Source organism: Cyprinus carpio, chromosome B21 (assembly GCF_018340385.1).
Source record: "Cyprinus carpio isolate SPL01 chromosome B21, ASM1834038v1, whole genome shotgun sequence".
Taxonomy (NCBI): Eukaryota; Metazoa; Chordata; class Actinopteri; order Cypriniformes; family Cyprinidae; genus Cyprinus; species Cyprinus carpio.
This window is the reverse complement of record NC_056617.1, coordinates 7,775,818-7,795,214: the sequence shown is the minus strand read 5'-3', so window position 1 is coordinate 7,795,214 and position 19,397 is coordinate 7,775,818. Positions and strand designations below refer to the sequence as shown.

At 34.9% G+C, this 19,397-nt stretch overlaps 2 protein-coding genes across 3 annotated transcripts; one reads left to right on the top strand and one right to left on the bottom strand.

The window, feature by feature from the left end:
• Nucleotides 1–2,561: 2,561 nt before the first annotated feature.
• Nucleotides 2,562–7,572, bottom strand: LOC109113218 (probable low affinity copper uptake protein 2). The gene is made up of 4 exons (XM_019126007.2): nt 7,380–7,572; nt 6,085–6,151; nt 3,714–3,984; nt 2,562–3,550 (listed from the first exon to the last, which is right to left on the bottom strand). The coding sequence occupies exons 1-4, from the start codon at nt 7,383–7,385 to the stop codon at nt 3,385–3,387; spliced, it is 510 nt and encodes a 169-aa protein (XP_018981552.1). The 5' UTR covers nt 7,386–7,572; the 3' UTR covers nt 2,562–3,384.
• A 341-nt stretch (nt 7,573–7,913) lies between these two features.
• LOC109113219 (ER degradation-enhancing alpha-mannosidase-like protein 3) lies at nt 7,914–18,232 on the top strand. Of its 2 annotated transcripts, none has more exons than XM_042748459.1 (20): nt 7,914–8,567; nt 10,298–10,343; nt 10,574–10,674; nt 10,995–11,034; nt 11,174–11,286; nt 11,475–11,628; nt 11,832–11,966; nt 12,053–12,158; nt 12,253–12,392; nt 12,495–12,620; nt 13,197–13,280; nt 13,417–13,500; nt 13,675–13,799; nt 13,890–14,055; nt 14,255–14,406; nt 14,492–14,612; nt 15,593–15,769; nt 15,863–16,028; nt 16,123–16,314; nt 16,541–18,232. In XM_042748459.1, the coding sequence occupies exons 1-20, from the start codon at nt 8,422–8,424 to the stop codon at nt 16,741–16,743; spliced, it is 2,577 nt and encodes an 858-aa protein (XP_042604393.1). In that variant the 5' UTR covers nt 7,914–8,421; the 3' UTR covers nt 16,744–18,232. The 2 variants fall into 2 exon arrangements, with proteins under 2 accessions (XP_042604393.1, XP_042604394.1); XM_042748460.1 differs by having other exon boundaries at nt 7,915–8,567; nt 12,295–12,392.
• Nucleotides 18,233–19,397: the final 1,165 nt, after the last annotated feature.

Sequence of the window (19,397 nt, the reverse complement as noted above, 5' to 3'; positions counted from 1 at the left end):
ACATACATACATATATACATATACATATATAACTGTGTATGCTTATTAACTTTTCTCATAGGCTATATACACATTTATATGACCTTCTGTGCCTTTTTTTTTTTTTTTTTTTTATATAAAACATGACTCCCACACTAATTATAATGTGGCAGAGGTTTCATAAACTAACTGTCGTTATCTTGGACAGTTCCATTTCCTGTTCCTGTGCTCACTTGTTAGACTGTGGTTTGGTTGCGGGTGGCATAAACCAGAATGCTTTCACCTCTTGACATCAGCGAGGAGGTTAGTATTATAACTAATGCAAATATATGGACTTCACCTGAATGTACTTATATGTACAGTGAGGTGGCTTGGCGCATTAGAATGGATCTCAAAAGTACAGTGATATTTCATAGGGACCATCTGAAACATTAGTCTTTTTTTGCCTTCCGTTAATTGTGGAATATATTTAAACACTAATTGTACATGTATTAATGCAGAGGAATTAAGCACTTAATAACTGCAAATGCATTCAGATAAATTAAAGCTTGCTTTTTAATGCTTGTAGATTCTCTTTTGTGGTTTTAAAGTGAGCTATTTCCTATAGAATGAAACAACACAACGTAAATTTAAATCACAGACCTGACGATCCAAATCACACCACCCACCTGTTTATGTGCGTTAAGGAAGATGGAAATCCTATTACCGAGTCTCTGATAGAGCTTCATGGCAAAGGATTGAAGTAGGTGTAGAAAACTCCTCAGAATCAGGTCATATTTTAGTTTAGTAGCTTTGTGGAAACTTTGGGAAGCTCAGCTCATGATGTGTGAACGTGAGGAATTCTGAGACCTCATACAGGACTGGAGGGCAAAGGTTTGCTCTGGCAAGCAGCTGTGGGATTTTTCTAGAATTACTAAACAGTTAATTCATTACTGGACATATTTATGTTTTAATGTTTTCTGCTCATTTATCTAACGTTTTAGCTCCACACATGTATAAAAAAAAAAAAAAGTGTGGTTATTTATTTTAAAAGTGTTGTGATTATTTTCTACATCTTCCTTTTGTAAGACAGCAATGGATAAATAAATGAGTATTATTTTGAAATGTGTATGCTGTGTAAATTAATTTGTGACACTGGCATTCAAAAGTTTGGAATAATTTTTTTTTTTTGAGAAATTAATACACATTGAATTGATATAATGACATCTAAGACTTAGACTGTAATGAAAAAAAAATCTATTTCAATTTTTTTTCCTGTTTGAACCTTTGACTCATCATATAATCAAAAGGATTAAGGAGCACAACTATTTTGAACATTGACCAGAAATGCTTCTCGAACACTAAATCATTATATTAGAAAGATTTCTAAAAGATCACGTGACACTGAAGACTGGAGTAAAGATGCTGCGAATCACAGGAATTAAATGCATTACATTACATTATTACAAAATACATGTTTTTTAGATTAAATAAATGTAGCCATGGTTGGCTTAAGATCCTTCTTTTGATTATTATTATTTTTTTATTTTATTTTTTTTTATATATAATTTCTGACTACCAGGAAAACAACGTTTTGTGATTATTTTTTTTTTTTTTTTTTTTTTTTTCGTTTCTTTAACATAACAAAAAAAAAAAAAAAAACATTTTTGAAAAATAATATGCATTATGCTATGTCCAAAGGACATCAGGACTTTTCTGTCTCAAGTCCTGTTTTAAAAACATAAATAAAGACATGAATAAACATGTAAAGACAAAAACAGTGAGATTTTGGTTTTAATCACAAATAAAAAAAAATTTATAATATAACTTAATATAAACATGATTCCCATCTATGTTATGAAAGATATTTTTTAAAACCATTTTTCTTTATGAAAAATGTGTGTAAAATGGACATAAATCGGTTTTCCCATTATATAAAATGTATCTATAAACTGTTTCTAATTAGAATTTTAATGTGTTTTTGGGGCAACATAGAATGAAAAACTAAGTGCAATAATGGGAGTAATAATCTAATCTTTATCTAATATCTTATCTAATATTTCATAGGAATATTGATGTATAATATTTTTCCCTATTCGTTTGTTGTGTGCACTAAACATGCTTTAAGTCCTGGTGTCCTCTACAGCGGACATGTATGAAATCAATGTCCTGTTTTGTAACAGAAAGACATTTTGATTTAAAACCCCATAACATTTTTCGGACGTTAATTTATGACAATAAACGATCATTACAAAATATAATATTTCCATATCAGTGTTAAATTTGATCATTTAATTAATGTCAGCCAATGTCAGACCAGGTCATGGTGAAACATCCAATCATTTTGTATCTCTGAAAAGCCCTGAATGTGCTCTGTACAGGACATCCTGACTTAAAACTGTGACATATAAGGTCTAAGAGAAATCACACACAAAAAAAAAATCATCTACAGAGGACAAAACTCCATAGCTGGTGGTCAGGGGGAAAAAAAAATTAATTGTGTGTGTGTGTGTGTTAAAGCCTTTGGCTAAAATGAAAACTCCAAATTTGTGGTGCAACTTAGTATTTTTCTTATTAAAATTCAAAGGCCGTAGACAAGGGTGTAGACTTGTAATCAAAACCTTTAATATATTCTGCAATAAAACCAATTTCATTTTTAAAACAATTAAGCAATGGAGTAAAACAAAAAGATTGCCTGGAGGAAGATTACTAATAGTGCATTTGAATCATTGTGGTGAGGATCGTAGTTTCTAATTTCTGCTCTCAGTCAGTCAGTTTCCATGCGTCTGTATTGCTGGCGAACATTAACTCAGGCCACATGATTTGCATTTCTCTTTTTAAACCTGTTTGTTCTGCTATTCAGCAGTAATTTCCAACATGACACAACGCCTGATCTTGACTCATGTAGAAAGTTTACTATGAGGTTTAAAACTAGTGTGATTTCCCAAAATAACAGAAAACCAACAGCTACAGTAAAGCAAATCTCAGAGAAGAGAAGTTAAAGATTAATCTGTGTAACAGAAAATTAGCTTATTAATTACATCAGTAGTTGTAGAAAGTATAAAAACCTTTCAATGAGGCACATCTCCATTTAGTACAGTGCTGACTGTTTGAACAAGAAGTCACATCATACAACCTCAAAGGTTAAATCACATGCGTTTAACACTTGAAAGATATTGTGTTTCCAATGAGGTTTAAAATCTAAACATTTTTGAAAGTTGGTTTTTAACCAATTTTACAATAGGTTATCTCCAAATTTCAGTTAAATAAGATTTCATGCAAGATCTTTAAAATACAACCTTAAAAACAGTTCAAAATGAGAATCATCCCTGTTCAGTCTTCATTTTGCTCTTGATCTAGAGTCCGCAGTCAACTCAGATGAACACTTTGAGATGCCGCCACATGTTTTTGTTCTCTCATGTCTTCTCAAATGTGATTCAGTAGAGGAAAAGCCAGAAAGTATCCCAATACAGATCCAATGATGACCCCCAGGAAGATCCACACGTTGTAGGACATTACACAGAGCATTAGCATGTAGCCCAGCGTCACCTGCAGGAGGTGTATGGCGGTCTGGAGGCAGTGTAGAAGCCAGCTGAAGATGGAAAGAGACATTTGTTGGAGGGCAGAGATTCATTAAGCTATGAGGTATAAATAATCATCAACTCATTAATTATCTTTCCACCTGATTCCACCGATTTGGATGTCATAACAGTTCTTCAGTTCAAAACACTTCCCAGTTGTCTTGTGAGCATTACCTCTTCTTAGCAGCAGCGGTGGTGTCAGCAGTGATGGCCGTATTCTCGGTGGGAGCTAATGAGATCTCAGAGGGGCTGTTGGTCAGAGAAGAGCTTCCCTCTTGACACTTCATGACAGGGGCGAAACAGGACGCTCCAGGTGAGAAAGACACCGGAGCGGATGAATGCGTAATGGAGGATCCCATCTGTTTTCCAATAGTGACCTTCCACACTTTCAGAAGCTCGTAGAACACGGTGAGCAGTAGAACGACGAAGACCGACAACACCATCCCTGTAGAAAGAGAAATCAAGACATAGGCTTTTCACACTTTAGATTGCTAATCTAACTTTTAAAAGTATAAAATGTTTTTTAACTCTAGGGTTTGAAGATCAAAATGTTAATATGAAAATATTTAAAATGTAAGCCCTTCAGGTTTATATAGCTCAAATCAGTTGTTAAATTATCAGTTGATAATTTATTCACTTTATAACACCATGCCAGCATCAAGGCTATTTTCATGGCAATCTCTGAAAAAAAAATTATACAAGTTATACAATTAACAAAAGGTTATAAAAGACATTTCAGATGTATACTAGACAAAAATTCTAAAATACAATCAGGTGATACATTTTTAAATAAGTCAGTTATTTATAATGTTACAAAATAGTTCTGTTTCAAATAAATACTGTTCTTTAATACCTCATATTCAAAAAATTCTGGATTTTTTTTTTTTAATTGTAATAATATTTCACAATATTACTAACAAATAGTGAGCATGAGAGACTTCAGAAACATTTTAAAAACCTTACTAAACCCAATATACATATAGTATCATTATCTGTCTGACTCCTATCAATGAACTGAAACCAACCGGGAACAAACAAAATCAGGAAGCTGTTGTTTACGTGAATTCCACAGTATGACTGAATACACACACAACTACAGGACATTCAAGCCTTACACTACAATATAATAATATACTCTATAAAGCTGTGGCATTTCTACAACAAACAGCCTGATGTCAAACCAGTGAAACAGCTGGTCCAATTTTCTGGTATATTTCAAGCTCTTCATTGTCTGGTCAAGATAACAGTGACGTTTTATGTGAAGACTTAACATTTAGCAGGCTTTGAATCTACACATTTTTGTCTTCTACCCCAAATCATTTACCACTATGCCACACCACCAGTCAAAGTGCATCTTGAAAATGCAATTCAGTGTTTAGATTGTGTACCTGATGTTTAAACACTATCAAAAGAGCAAGAGTGTTGTTGTATTGTGATTTTTTTTTTTTTTGAGATTTAGAAGAGTAGTGTCACTTTATGATGCTTTTGCACCCATTTGCAAACTTGCAAAGCAATTGCAAGTGAAGTGCAACAACCAAATATTCTGTTTTCAAAGAACACAGAAGAAAGTTAGGTGTGGAATAGTGTTGTTTTAATATACTATTATAGTTTGAATTATTTGAATTACTATTTTGAATTCGTTTTCATTTTAATAATTTTTCATTTTCATTTTAGTTAAATTGTTAGTAATTTTGTTGTGTTTTTGTCATTTTAATGTTTTATTTTTTGTTTGTGCATTGACTTTGGACTTGATACAACACAATGGACCAACACCAGCAGACATCTTGAGTATTTAGTATTCTCAAGCTTGCGGTCATCCCTGTTGCTTGTGCACCTTTCCCTACCCAATTTCTTCCTTCCAGTCAACTTTGCATTTAATATGCTTTGATACAGCACTCTGTGAACAGCCACCCCTTTCAGTAATGACCTTCTGTGACTTACTCTCTTTGTGGAGGGTGTCAATGATTGGCTTCTGGACCATTGCCAAGTCAGCAGTCTTTCCCATTAGTGTGGTTTCAAAGAACAAGAGATACCCGGAATTTATACTGTAGGGATTGTCATTTAATGTAAATATTCCAATATTTTGAGATACTGGATTTTTGACTTTCATGAGCTATAAGCTCTAATCATCAAAATAAAAAAATAAAAAAACCTTTTGAAATGTTTTACTTTACATGTAACGTATCTAGAATATATGAAAGTTTCACTTTTTGAAATAATGTTACCAATATGATATTCAAATGTTTTGAGATGCACCTGTAACGTCAATTGAAGGCGGTATGTGTATGTATATATAATATAATAATTTAAATTGAAGTAAATTAAAATGTAAAAAAAAATAAAAATGAAAAATAACACTGCAGTAATTGATGAGATAACTGTAACTTGTGCAAGAACTATCACTTTAATGTGAAGTAACGTGTGCAAAAAAGCAAGTTAAACAACATTTAGCATCTAACTGATAAAAGAAATCAAGATGGTTTGGTATAAATCATGCATGCATATTATATGATCATGTTCGGTCTTGTTTGTAAATCCCATGTACCTGCAGGCCCATGCACATCCCAGAAGTCAAACAACAGCTTGACACTGCTGGACCCTTCAAAGTGCATCTGCAAAAGACAGAACAAAAGAACATAATAAGCAGGCTTGTAATCAGTGACATGTTTCCGTTGAGGGTTGATGGGAAGAGTCTATAAACGATGGGAAGAGTCTATTAATGATGGGAAGAGTCTATTAATGATGCTTCCATTACCTGGTGAAAACAGGTAATACAATCCTGCCAGTCCATGAAGTTCAATCCTGGACGTATGATTAACTACTGTTATCCACATCGCAATAGTTCAATGCCATCAAGTTTTACTTTTTGCTTGACTTGCTTAAATTACCCTAGCAACTGTATATCAAATATCACAATATATCAAAGCTAGATCTTTGCAGACTTTGTGGTCTTGGCTTTTCTCAGTACTTCTGCAGTGATAATGCTAAAAAACATCATAAAAGGGTGGTAGAGGAAGCCTCACCATTTACATGTGACAGTCACATTACAGGAAACAGCACCTTGAGGACTGACACATTAAACTTGTACTAACAAGTGTGCTTCAGGAAGTACAGATCGAAGAACAAAAGACAAGGAGGTCCCTGTTACGCTCCAGATCAACAAAATTCCATGCCTTGCTATAATCATGAGTAAATCTGCTGTCCTGTCTTCAGAAGCAAAATTTAGGAATTCCATCCAATCACTGGAGAATTCCAGTGTCCTGCACCGCATATCTTCTGTTCTGGAGATAGTTTTGTGTTAGCCAAATGGAGACAAGTGGCTTTTGATACATTTGTGCCCTTATCAAGAACTTCCCAGCGTTATCTCGGAGCAGCTGTGTAAGCTCTCACATGAATACATTTTTTATTTGCTCTGTGAAATGTGATAGAATGACAGCCTTAGTCATCTTCACTTTTATTAAAGGAATAACTATGCAATATAAATGAATGCTAAATAAGACTGTCAGTTCCCAATATAGAGGTTAAATGTAATTTCCATGTTTGGAAGGAATTATCTTTTTAAGTCACTATTAACATAACACGCCCTTGGTGTATTAAAATTAAATATGAATGTCCATGTAGTAAAAACAGCAACAACTTCATCCTTTTTTTAACCCACTAACACGGTCTTGGATTACAGATGCATTTATTTACATGTAAATGACAGCATAGAAATACAAGAACTATGAAATTAAAAAGGCTATTACCTAAACAAGTCCACACGTTATTTTGAAGTGTAGTGTTGAACTTAGTATAATTTACATGCGTGAAATCAATGAAATTACAGAGAGTACAACTTACATTCATGATGAATTCGCGTGCGATCTTCTAAAGACGAGTTCAGGTCAATTTAAGGCAGATGACACGAGCCTTGCCACAAAAACAAAACTTTTATTAACCCCTGCACCTCAATAGCCAAATTAGCCACATTCTTCTGCGCCCGTACAGCCGAACAGCTGAGAAGCGCTCAGCCCAAACAAAAAGACCGCCACAACACCACGATTCATTTAAATTATACGAAACGAAATATATTATGGTAGAAGAACTCCGACTTCCGATGCGGAAATGAACAAAAACTCGATTAGAACTGTATACCAATCTAAATTACTTCATAAATGCAATTTAACGTGTGTGAAGACGTTAAATATGATGTTTACAAATACAACGGGTTTGTTGTCATACAAAGTAAAAAAACCATAGAAGGTAAATAATGCTTTATAACCAATTCAGAGATATAGCTGTTGTTTTTAAATACAACTCTGGTATAATACAACAATACTAAACGAATAAAGCGATAAATAAGTAAAGCCTTAATGAATTCTGTGCTCGACGGCTCTTGGTGATGATGATGTCATCATCTCGCGCCCGGATGAGGCTGGTCAGTCGGCTAAACCGAGCTCCGCGGAATGAGGGGCTAAATCTAGAAAGGATGGAGATTATCAGGAGCTGGACGCAGTCAGTTCGAAAGGATACATGTCCAGAAATTTCAAGAGGGTCTAACGAGATCAAAAGTCATGTTAGTGCTGGGAAATACATTCGTGGGCAAGTTTGCTAGTTAACGTTAGCCGTCGTTAGCTCGACAAATAGAGGCAGTGTTGTAAGGAAAGAAATTGTCAGAAGCTTTTATCCAAAATACATAGTCGCTTGTTTTCAGTTTTTCTGATAGATTATTAAATACGACCGTTAAGGTAGGAAAATAAAATCAACTAATGTCAACGAACTACATAGGATAAGATAAGAAGTGATTAAATATTGACAGGCCTGTTGTTGTTGTTGTACATAAAGGGTTAGTTCTATTTTAAAGGGGCTAAAAGAGCACGTTTTGAAAAAAATACCTCTTTAAATGGGGGGAAACTGGATCAGAAAAGAAACAAATAGTTGTGGTGGGTTTGTCATGGCTCTGGCAGCTGTGTTATTCTCTTGCCTTGTGATTGGAGTCACTGGTCAAGATGGACAGGCAATGACTGCAGAGGAAAAGTCCAAAATCAGGTGAGTTTAACTCTAGTAGACACTGGCATGGTCTTGACTGATGTGATTTGGCATGCTTATCTTGATGATTGATGGTAGGTCGCGTGATTATGTTAACTGGTGTTGTCAAACAAGATGTTTACTGTTGTCTTGGGTACATTTTAGAATGTATATTATGTTTATATTTGGTGACAGTGTTTGACTAGACAAACATTGCTGTTGCCTTATACTCAAAGAGATGCCTAGACGATGATGACAGACTGTAATGCTTTATGTAATGGTAAACATTGTCCATGCACTTTAATTCCATGTCATTTTGGTTTTGTCTGATATTAATTATGTTAGTATACCAATTATGTGTTTTTGGACTGTAAATCCATACATGACCTCACTGCTTCAGTTGTTGAGTCTTGTATACCAGGAGAGGGTTGCTTCAGACCACAATGTTGAGGAAAACAATGACTCGTTTTAACTTAATGATTTAGTTTGCTGTCATGCTAATTCCTTTTTTAAACCACAGAGGTGTGGTCTGTCTTTAACTAAGAGGTAATACCTTTACACAGCGTCAGGGTGTGGACATACAGTAGCAGACATTTGATATGTTTGGTATTTGGGTCCACCATATATAGATAGATAGATATATATATATATATATATATATATATATATAATATATATATATATATATATATATATATTATATACTGTGTGTATATATATATATATATATATATATATATATATATATATATATATATATATATATATATATATATATATATATATATATCTATATATATGGTCAGTTAGATGTTTTATTTTTTTTTGTGATGTTTTTGAAATAAAAGAAGTCTTTTAAAGATTTTTTTTTGTGATGTTTTTGAAAGAAGTCTGTTTAAGGCTTTTTATTTGCTCAAAAATACAGTAATACAGTGGTATTGTGAAATATTACATCTATTCCATTAGTACTTTTTCTATTTCTTTAAAGTTATAATGCCACATGGTCCTTCAGAAATAGTTCTAACCATTAGTACTTTACTCTGCAGTGCCACATGGTCCTTCAGAAATAGTTCTAATAAGCTGATTTGGTGTTTAAGAAACATTATTATTTATCAATGTTGAAAACAGTTGGGCTGTTTAATAGGGCTGCATGATTATGACAAAAATCATAATTGTCGATTATTCACTTAAGTTAACATGTCGAGAAAAAAAAGCATCGTAAGCACACACAATTCTAATTTCAGTTGTCCAAAATAATGTAGACTGTATTTGATAATCAAAAAATAAACTTTAAAAAGATTAATTTTAATATAAATGTTTTTTATAGTCACAGTATGAAAAATAACCACTTAATATTTTTGTGGAAACTGTGATAGGTCTAAATTTTTTCAGAATTCTTTTATGAATAGAAAGTTGAAAGAACAGCATTTAAAAAAAAAAATAGAAATCTGTAAAAATGTAAATGTTAAATTGTTTACTTAAAAAAAAGAATCCTTCCTGACCCAAAAATGAAAATTAAACTGCATATGCACATACATCTATATATCCACAGACTGCTTATAGCAGTGAGATTATGTAATTTTGTTCTAATGTGCATGTGGAAGGTATACAATAAAAGGTAGCTTTATTGGTGACTTCTGCAACAGTTACTATTGCAGTTGAATTGAGTTTACGTGGACATTTCCATTGCTTTTTTCTAGTGATATGAAAGAGTAAATGCTGCATATTCTTATTTATTTTATATTTTTTAGGGACCAAATTCTAGAGATGTTTGATCATGCCTATAACAGTTACATGGTGAGTAAATACCCAGAATTTACTGTTTATAATTCAGAAATAATTCTGAATTAGTGTTCACTAACAATAACATTGGCTTTCTGAAACATTTGTATTTATAGGACCTAAATGACTGGCATTCAAAGTAATTGTTGTACCAAAGTATTTCTAAAGTGTGAAATAGTGAAAATGAATGCATCTGTTATTAAGACTATTTGAGATGCATTGTTTCTCCTTCTGTTCTCTTTTAGGACTATGCCTACCCAGCAGATGAGTTGATGCCCCTCAGCTGTAGAGGAAGGGTAAGAGGGCTGGAACCCAATCGAGGGGACATTGATGACTCTCTGGGAAAGTGAGTCAAGCTCATAATGATTCTGTATAAAATTGTGCTGTCGTGATTAATCGCATCCAAAATAAAAGTTTTTGTTTACATAATATATGTCAAGTCAAGTCAAGTCTGCTTTATTGTCAATTCTTCCACATGTACAGTACATACCTACAGAGAATTGAAATTGCGTTACTCTCAGACCCTTGGTGCATACAGATAACACTAACAGTAGAACATTAAATACCGATAAAATATAAAGTAATGTCTTCGATCAGTTTTTTAGTAAAGATTTCTGTGTTGATTCTTTGGGATATTAATGGCAACCTCTCTTTCTCTCTTTACAGGTTCTCTTTAACGTTAATAGACACTTTAGATACTCTTGTGGTGAGTTAAACCTTTTAAGATTTGATGGAAATAATATTAAGTTGATCACAAACATTAATGATGTTTATTTAATCAGCCAGACATGTTAAGCAAGCTTATTCAAATCAATACTAACTGTTGTTTCATGTGTTTTGAGCAGTTGTTAAACAAACTGGATGAATTTGAGGAGGCTGTGAAGAAGACCGTGAGAGACGTCAAATTTGATAATGACATCGTTGTCTCTGTCTTTGAGACCAATATCCGTGTGCTGGGGTACGAATCCTGATCTTTCTTTAGCTTTGGATGTGTTTACTGGGTAAAAAACTGAGCAGGAATACAGTAGATTTTAAAGCAGGTTTTTGACATAATTAGATTTACAGGCCTTATTCTCTAAGTTCACTGTTTTTATAGACTTCCTCCATGAAATGCATTATTGAGGAATCTTCTCTCTTTTCTTCCAGTGGCTTGTTGGGTGCCCACGTCATGGCAGATGTTCTAAAGCAGCGTGGAGAGAGAATGCAGTGGTACAGAGATGAACTGCTACACATGGCCAAAGAACTGGGCTTCCGCCTCCTGCCTGCCTTTAACACCACCAGTGGCCTTCCTTATCCTCGGGTAACTGCACCACTATTGACTGATACTTGATTCATTTTATGGGATATCTTTGGGGTCACTTTTTGCCTTTTTTATTTTATCAAAAAATGTTGTTGAAATGCAAAAGCTACATGAGAATGATTCCACATTGTTTTAAATCTTGATCAAACATTTCTTTTAAATGTTTTCATTCATATTTAAAGCATTTTAATTTTCCTCTTCAGGTAAATTTGCGCTATGGGGTCGTCAGCCCCCTTTCTAGGACAGGAACGGAGTCGGATACTTGCACTGCTTGTGCAGGCACCATGATTCTGGAGTTTGCAGCTCTCAGCCGACTGTCTGGGGACCCAATATTTGAGGTAAACATCCAGCATGTTTTCTCACTAATAACAGATCAAGACTCAGACTCAGTGAGAAGTGTTTGCTAAGAGGTTGTTCAACCTAGGAAAATGCTAGGAAAGCTATGGATGTCCTCTGGGAGAAAAGGCAAAGAGGAAGTGACCTTGTCGGCACTGTGATCAACATCCACAACGGAGACTGGGTTCGCAGAGGTGTGGCCTCGCACTGACACTTCTAGTTGCACAGTAAAAACAAATGTCCCACACAGCCACTTTACCACAACTAATCCCACTTTGACTCTTACAGAGACCGTATTCATATCAGCACCTTCTCTGTTTCTCATGACAGATAGTGGTGTTGGCGCTGGAATCGACTCTTATTATGAATACTTGATGAAAGCTTATATTCTTCTTGGGGACAAGGTGTACCTTAACAGATTCAACACAGTAAGAGCTCTTTGTTCTCCAGGAATAATCAAGCCTCTATTAGTCAAACAGAGCTTGTTTTACATCTATTATCTGCCCATGTGACTTTGTCTGTTGTGACAGCACTATAGTGCCATTATGAAGTACATCAGCCAGCCTCCTCTGCTGCTCAACGTGCACATGCACAACCCCACCGTAAACGTGCGAAGCTGGATGGATTCCTTGCTTGCCTTCTTCCCTGGGCTACAGGTTCACTTCTTCATCCTCTGTTTTTAAGAATTAATGATTCTTGAATAAAAATTGACTTTCTTGGACAGTTGGCTACTACTTTTTTGACAATTACAGCATTGTTGAAACTGAATGCAAGTACGGTAGCCACCTTTTTAGTTTTCTGTGATGTATTCAAGTATACAAAAACGGGAAAAGCCAAATCGAAAGCTAGAAAGCCAAATGTTTGTTTTCCTTCTTTTAGTTAAGACAACAAGATGAAAATATGTGTAACAAAATAATGATAGGTCACAACCATTGTTGTTACTGTTAACTAAAACCATTTTCTGAAAATGAAATAAATTTAAGTGGAAGTACTGAAATTACTCAACTGGAATTAAAATAACACATAATAAAATTACTAAAACATAAACTAAAATGAAAATGAATTTTGAAAATATTAAAATAAAATCTTATTCAAAACATTAATAAATACTACAATAGTATATAAATAATATTAAAATAAAACTGTTCATAACATATAAGTGAGATGTGCCAATTTAGATGGTTTTGTGGTCCAAGGTCACAAATGAATAAATATACCTAAATATCTTTCAGGTTCTGAGAGGAGACTTGAAACCTGCCATAGAGACGCATGAGATGCTGTACCAAGTGACTAAACAGCACAATTTCCTCCCTGAGGTAATTAATGGGCTACATTTGCATAAGTCACCTTAAACCCAAACATCTTCAATCTACAAGGATCACAGCCTAATATACAAATTTTTCAGTAGTAATTCTCCAAAAGTCTTTGCCTAAAATTTATTTTGTCTAACAGGCCTTCACCACCGAGTTCAGAGTTCACTGGGGCCAGCACCCGTTGAGACCGGAGTTTGCTGAAAGCACATATTTCCTTTACAAAGTAGGTATACCACTTGATACAGCTGAATATGAACGCCTACTAATAACCAACAGCACAGAAATGTATTCGCTGTCCGTGTGAACAGTTCTCAGGGTCACAGTTGACTTGTACTGTCTTGTCAGACTAGTTATAGTCTTCATTGTTTTGAAATAACATTTTTCGCCTCGTTTCTAGGCCACAGGTGATCCTTACTATTTGAAAGTAGGCCAGTCTATAGTGGAGAAGCTGAACACTCACGCTCGGGTCCCTTGTGGCTTCGCCGCCGTACAGGATGTGAGGACGGGAACGCATGAGGACAGGTGAGAGTCCTATTAGTAATCTAGTATATCTAGATTAAATTTGAAATGCTGTAGTAGTAAAAATAATTTTTATGTTTGCTTATTTTTAAGGATGGATTCCTTCTTCCTGGCTGAGATGTTTAAGTACCTCTACCTGCTTTTCTCAGAGAAGAGCCAGTTGCCTATAAACATTGATGATTATATTTTCACTACTGAGGCTCATCTGCTCCCAGTATCTCTATCTACAACCCAACCCCCCTGCCATACCAACAACACAGTAAGAGATCACCTTATTCTCCAACGGGACTCCAAAATGATGTTCCATGTAGTATGGGACCTGATCCAAAAATGGAATATTGCGTAAAACAGAAAAACTCAGAACAGAATTGTCACTTATGCGATATCCCAAAATTAGCTTACAAATATGTGGCTGGAAACATAGTTAATGGGTTTCAACATTGTTGTATATCTTTCAGGAACCTCAAGCTCATGAAGACGATTTATTTTCATACTCATGCCCCAGTGCTCAAACCCTGTTCCCTAACAACCCCACCTTTGCCAAGACAATCAGGGACAGCTATAAATACCTCACCGGTGTGGGAAGAGCCCAGCAGGCCTCATCTGTCAGGTGGGTCATATGTTACAGGTATATCATAGAGCAGCATCTATAACAAAAAAGAAAGCCTAACTTTTTTTTTTTATATATAACACAGGGGGATTGAACTGCCTCTTCATGACACGGGCCTGGAGCCAGTCGAGTTTCTGAAAAGCATGGGCATCTCTCTGACACCCCTTACTGAGCTGGTCTCTGCCAGCCAAGGCTCAGCATTTCAGGTGAATCATCAAGAATGATTCCTTTCATTGGACCAACCAGTGTTATTTTAGTAGTATTTATATACTGTTCTTGTACTTATTACTTTAAATGAGATGTTCTTTTTATATTTTAAGTTTGGGAACACTTATGTTGTCCTTGTTACAAATTGCATGTACCTATTATTATAGAAATAATGGAATTTTTATGCATAATTACATGTAACAAACCCTTAACCAAAGCCTATCTCTACCATCCTATCTCTAACCATACAAATACATGTTATTAATTAATATTACACACTACTTAATTGTATAATTTCATAATAACAGGACACCTTAAAATAAAAGTGTAGCCTTTCCATTTTTTGTTTGTTTTATTAAATGTGTTTTTATATTTATATTTACCTTTACCGTATATTTATTTTGGTTGTAGTTATAATAATTGTAGTACTTCAACTAAAACTTATTTTATTTTAGTTCAGTGGACCAGTCAGTTGTTTTAATATTATTTATACATTATTCTATTATTTATTAATATTTTGAATTAGCTTTTATTTGTATATTATCTGTTTTTATTTCCATTTTATTTTTAGTAATTTTGTTAATGTTTTTTTTCTTTTCTAGTTAGCTTTAAATTATTTTTGTTTTAGTCCAGTTCAGTGGACCAACCAGTTATTTTAGTATTATTTATATACTAATGTAACATTTATTAATAGTTTGAATTTTTTGTTTTAGTAATTTTTTTTTCATTGAGCTTTAATTTGTTTTTGTTTTAGTTATTTTTAATATTCAACAAACTTTTTAAATGTTTAGTTTTTATTTTTATTTCAGCTGTATTTCAAATGAAATAATAATAAAAATAATTATAGTTTAATAATAAAAGTTAAATAAAATAATAAAAGTTTTAGTTAAAAATAACACTGGGACCAACTGTTGGATATCAGTGATTTATCTCTTCTTTCATGTGTCAGTTCATTCATCTATCTCTCTCTTTTCTATAGGACTCTCAGAAGGGTGTGTACAAGTTAAAACTGGTTGCTGAGGTGAGCCATACACCTGAGCATGAGGAAGTGGTGCCACTTATTGTGCAGCTCATTTCCCCTCCGTTTTTGGGTCAAACAGTCTTCACGGCTGGTCCAGCAAAGTTTGGAACAGATCTTACCAAACAACAGCATGGGGTGAGCAACCTTATGGAACATTTCTTGACTTCACTGCTGGTATGTCACATATTTACCACAAGTAATTATTATCTCTTCTGTGTCTCTCTGTAAGTGAAAGGCAGCATTATGAAGAGTGTTCCCTATACAGCATGTGGCCCGATTGAAAACGCAGTAGAGCTGCAGGGACACATAGCACTGGCATTGAGAGGAGACTGCATGTTTGCTGCTAAAGCTCGGCGCCTGCAGGAAGCAGGAGCCACTGGAGTCATCTTCATTGGTGAGATTGAGTGTAACATTACTTGAAGACTATGCACTTGATTTCTCTGCATTGTCTTAGAATCTGGACCCTTCGGTTTTGAATGTCCACACAGATCACAGAGAGGGCAGCAGCAGTGCTGACACTCCACTCTTCCAGATGGTTGGAGATGGAGAGCCTACCGATGACATCACAGTTCCCCTGGCGTTCCTCTTCAGCAAAGAGGGAGCTACACTCACCGCCGCTCTGGAAGAACATCACAATGTGGACGTCCTCCTGCTACCCAAAGAGAAACAACTAGGAAAAGGTATTTGACTAGACCAAAACTACTGAATATATAATAATTCTGTTCTCTTAGTTTGTTGAATTCAGCAAAGTCATTTCTGTCAGCATAAAAACTTTTGTAAGTGACAAATGTGCTAGTTTTTTTATCTATTTTTTGCTGGCATTATATTTTATATATTGCTTTTAGAAACTTGTATAGCATTTTACTGTTTTTTTATTTTATTTCTAAATTCTTTCTTTCCTTTTAGAAAAACCTGAGAAGTTAAATATTAAGTTCCGTTTAGCTAAGGAAGGAGAGCTTGCCGAGGGTGAGACTGAAAGCACTACCATCCAGCTGGTGCTGGAGCAAAGCGAGACTGACACAGAGACAAACAATGAGGCCGCATCATTGATGAGGGAAAACCAGGAGACCTGCAGCTCTCTGCAGAAAGACCCTGAGAGCAGCCCCTGACAGTGGGATCAGCCGTGACCACGGTCCCCTTCACAGAACGAAGGGCTGTTGCTCCCTGTCACCGATCTCAGATCAGAGAATGCAGGCTGTGCTATGGAAAATGTTTCAACGAAGCCTAGACTGTACCATCTGAGCTCCTCACGGGGGATCACAAGTCCTCCCCTGGTTAAGGGGGTCTTATCTTGCATAGTTGGAACTATATTGATCTGCACAAAGTGAGATGGTATGACGCGTGACGCTCCTGTCTCTCTGATATCGTGGTAGCTGCAATAGATTCTTTTCAATTGTCTACAATTGAAAAGCATCGGTTTTGGGTATTAAAGAGGTGTACAAGATTCTCTCACGCCACTTTATGTGGATCAGATTTTATTTTAATGTTTTTCTTTCACTGCAGATCACTGGTTCTCAGTTTTGTGCATTTTTTTTTTATTTTATCATATAATGCATTCTTAAAGTGTAAGTGGCTTGAAGTCTTCAGGACATCCTTAACACATGGCTCCTATGACCAAACCCAAAAAAAAAACAGTGTTTAAAGGAGGGAGAATGGACCAGTAAAACATAGTTTAACATGTTTTAGATACAGAAACATCAGGGAAATCAATGATCTGACTTGAACATGTTTGCATGTGTGTGTGGAAGGCATGTACGGTGGCCTTTATCATAATGTCACATACTCTGTTAATTTCATCATGTGCCAGTACTAAATATTTGTGTATGTGTGTGCACATTTGCAGCCAATGCATTCATCTCACTTTCATGCAGTGATTGGTCAAGGGGCGTTTTTGAGAGAGTTGCCCTTTCCTCTACCAAAAACATGTGTCTGTCATGAAGTTTTTGTGCAATGACAAAACCATTTCTGCAGGCAGGATGATGATGAAAATAAGTCATAATTATTTAGATTAGTCTAATTTTGCAATTTTTGACTGCCTCCTTTGTCACTTGCACAGATTCACCATCACACTAGAGGTGCTGCTTACACCAGATTCATGACTTTCTACATATCATCTGAGAATATTTCAAATGCATCAATGTTATTAAACTAGCTTTTGCATTGAGTGTCACAGCCATAATGTAGCTCAAGAGTGGAATACAATCTGTTGCATTATAGCATGCAGAGAACGGTTATACCAACCCCAAACCTGTCCATTTCAAGTCTTAATTATAATGTACACCTTGTATTTTGTCACTGATGGCTGTTCTCAAAAGGATGTCAACCTGTGTACCTCAAAGGGCTTATGACTGATTCACATAAATGTGTGGGCATAATATATATAGATGGGATTATATTTATTTACGATATTTTCTATACATTAATTTGAGATGAAGATGCTTGTCAGAAGGGTCAGCTGAAGCATTTCTTGAGGGCCAAAGGATGTAATATTCTGTTGTTGTGACAGAACAAGATTTTATAGCGTCTTTTTAATAGCTGTTTTGTATTGACTGATGAAATGTTAGTACTTGCCATTGAAATCAAGTTTATGACCCTAAATTGTCTCCTTTTTTGCTTCGATAAGTTTTAAATTATATATATATATATATATATAATTATTATTTAAGAATTACATATATGAATAATAACAGAATAAAAAACACGAACAGGAATTAAATCAATTGTTTTATTTTCCTTGATTTGGAATTTATTGAAATTATTTTTTTTCACTGAGTGTCTTGCTTAATCTGAAGATTCTCATTTTGAAGATTTTGTCTTTTTAAGTCTTTACTTTTACTCAAATATACCAACAAACAGCATCAAAGTAAAAAGTTCAGGTAAGCATCTTCTAAAAATTGAGTTGATGAGAAAGATATCAAAATCTATCTTTCTATCATTCAGGTAAACGCAGTCAGTTATGTCTTAAGTAAATGAAAACAGCTGAGAAAGAAATCGGATGTGATGTGCATCATTATATCGGATCCGTGCATCAGGTCTTAAAGGGACAGCGGCTCATAAATACTGCTGCTGTCATTAATGATCATCAAACAACAAAACAGCTGTGATAAAAATCTAGATTTAATTTATACAGTGAACACTCTGCAGTGTTTGAATAAACAAATCGCACCTCTCACATATTAGTCGGGATAATTAATAGTTTAAAGATGGTTTTAACGCTGTTAGTCTAAAAGTTTAACTTGAAAAGTATTTTCTAAAATAGGCCATCAGATTTATATCGTTTATATACTGAAATGTGTTTTTAGCGAATCCTCTTAGAATAGCATTGTGCTTTTGCAGTAGACCCTACCAAAAACTGTCAACAGAGGGCCACAGGCTCCACTGCGCCCCCTACTGGCCCTTCTTTCCTGAGTCTGGATCGACCCAGAGGTGAGTGTGATCCATATCTCCTTACATATATCTCAGCACTATAACGTTTAATTTTAACATCACTCTATTAGATATCATAGCATATTCATAGATTTGTTTATTTTGTATGCCTCCTCAGAATTTAGAGTTGCACTGGTGCTAACAATTCATTTCCTTTTTGTCTTCAATCCATATGGTTTGTAGTGGCTCTTCCTGTTTTGGCCAAATTCCAACCATCCAGACATCTAACTTCTTGCTCATGCAAAACAGAGGTATCTTGAAACACCCGCAGGTCCCACTTTGGTGGTAAAAATCTTTATTGGTTTAACAGTGAATGTTACAGTTTAATACCTGTATT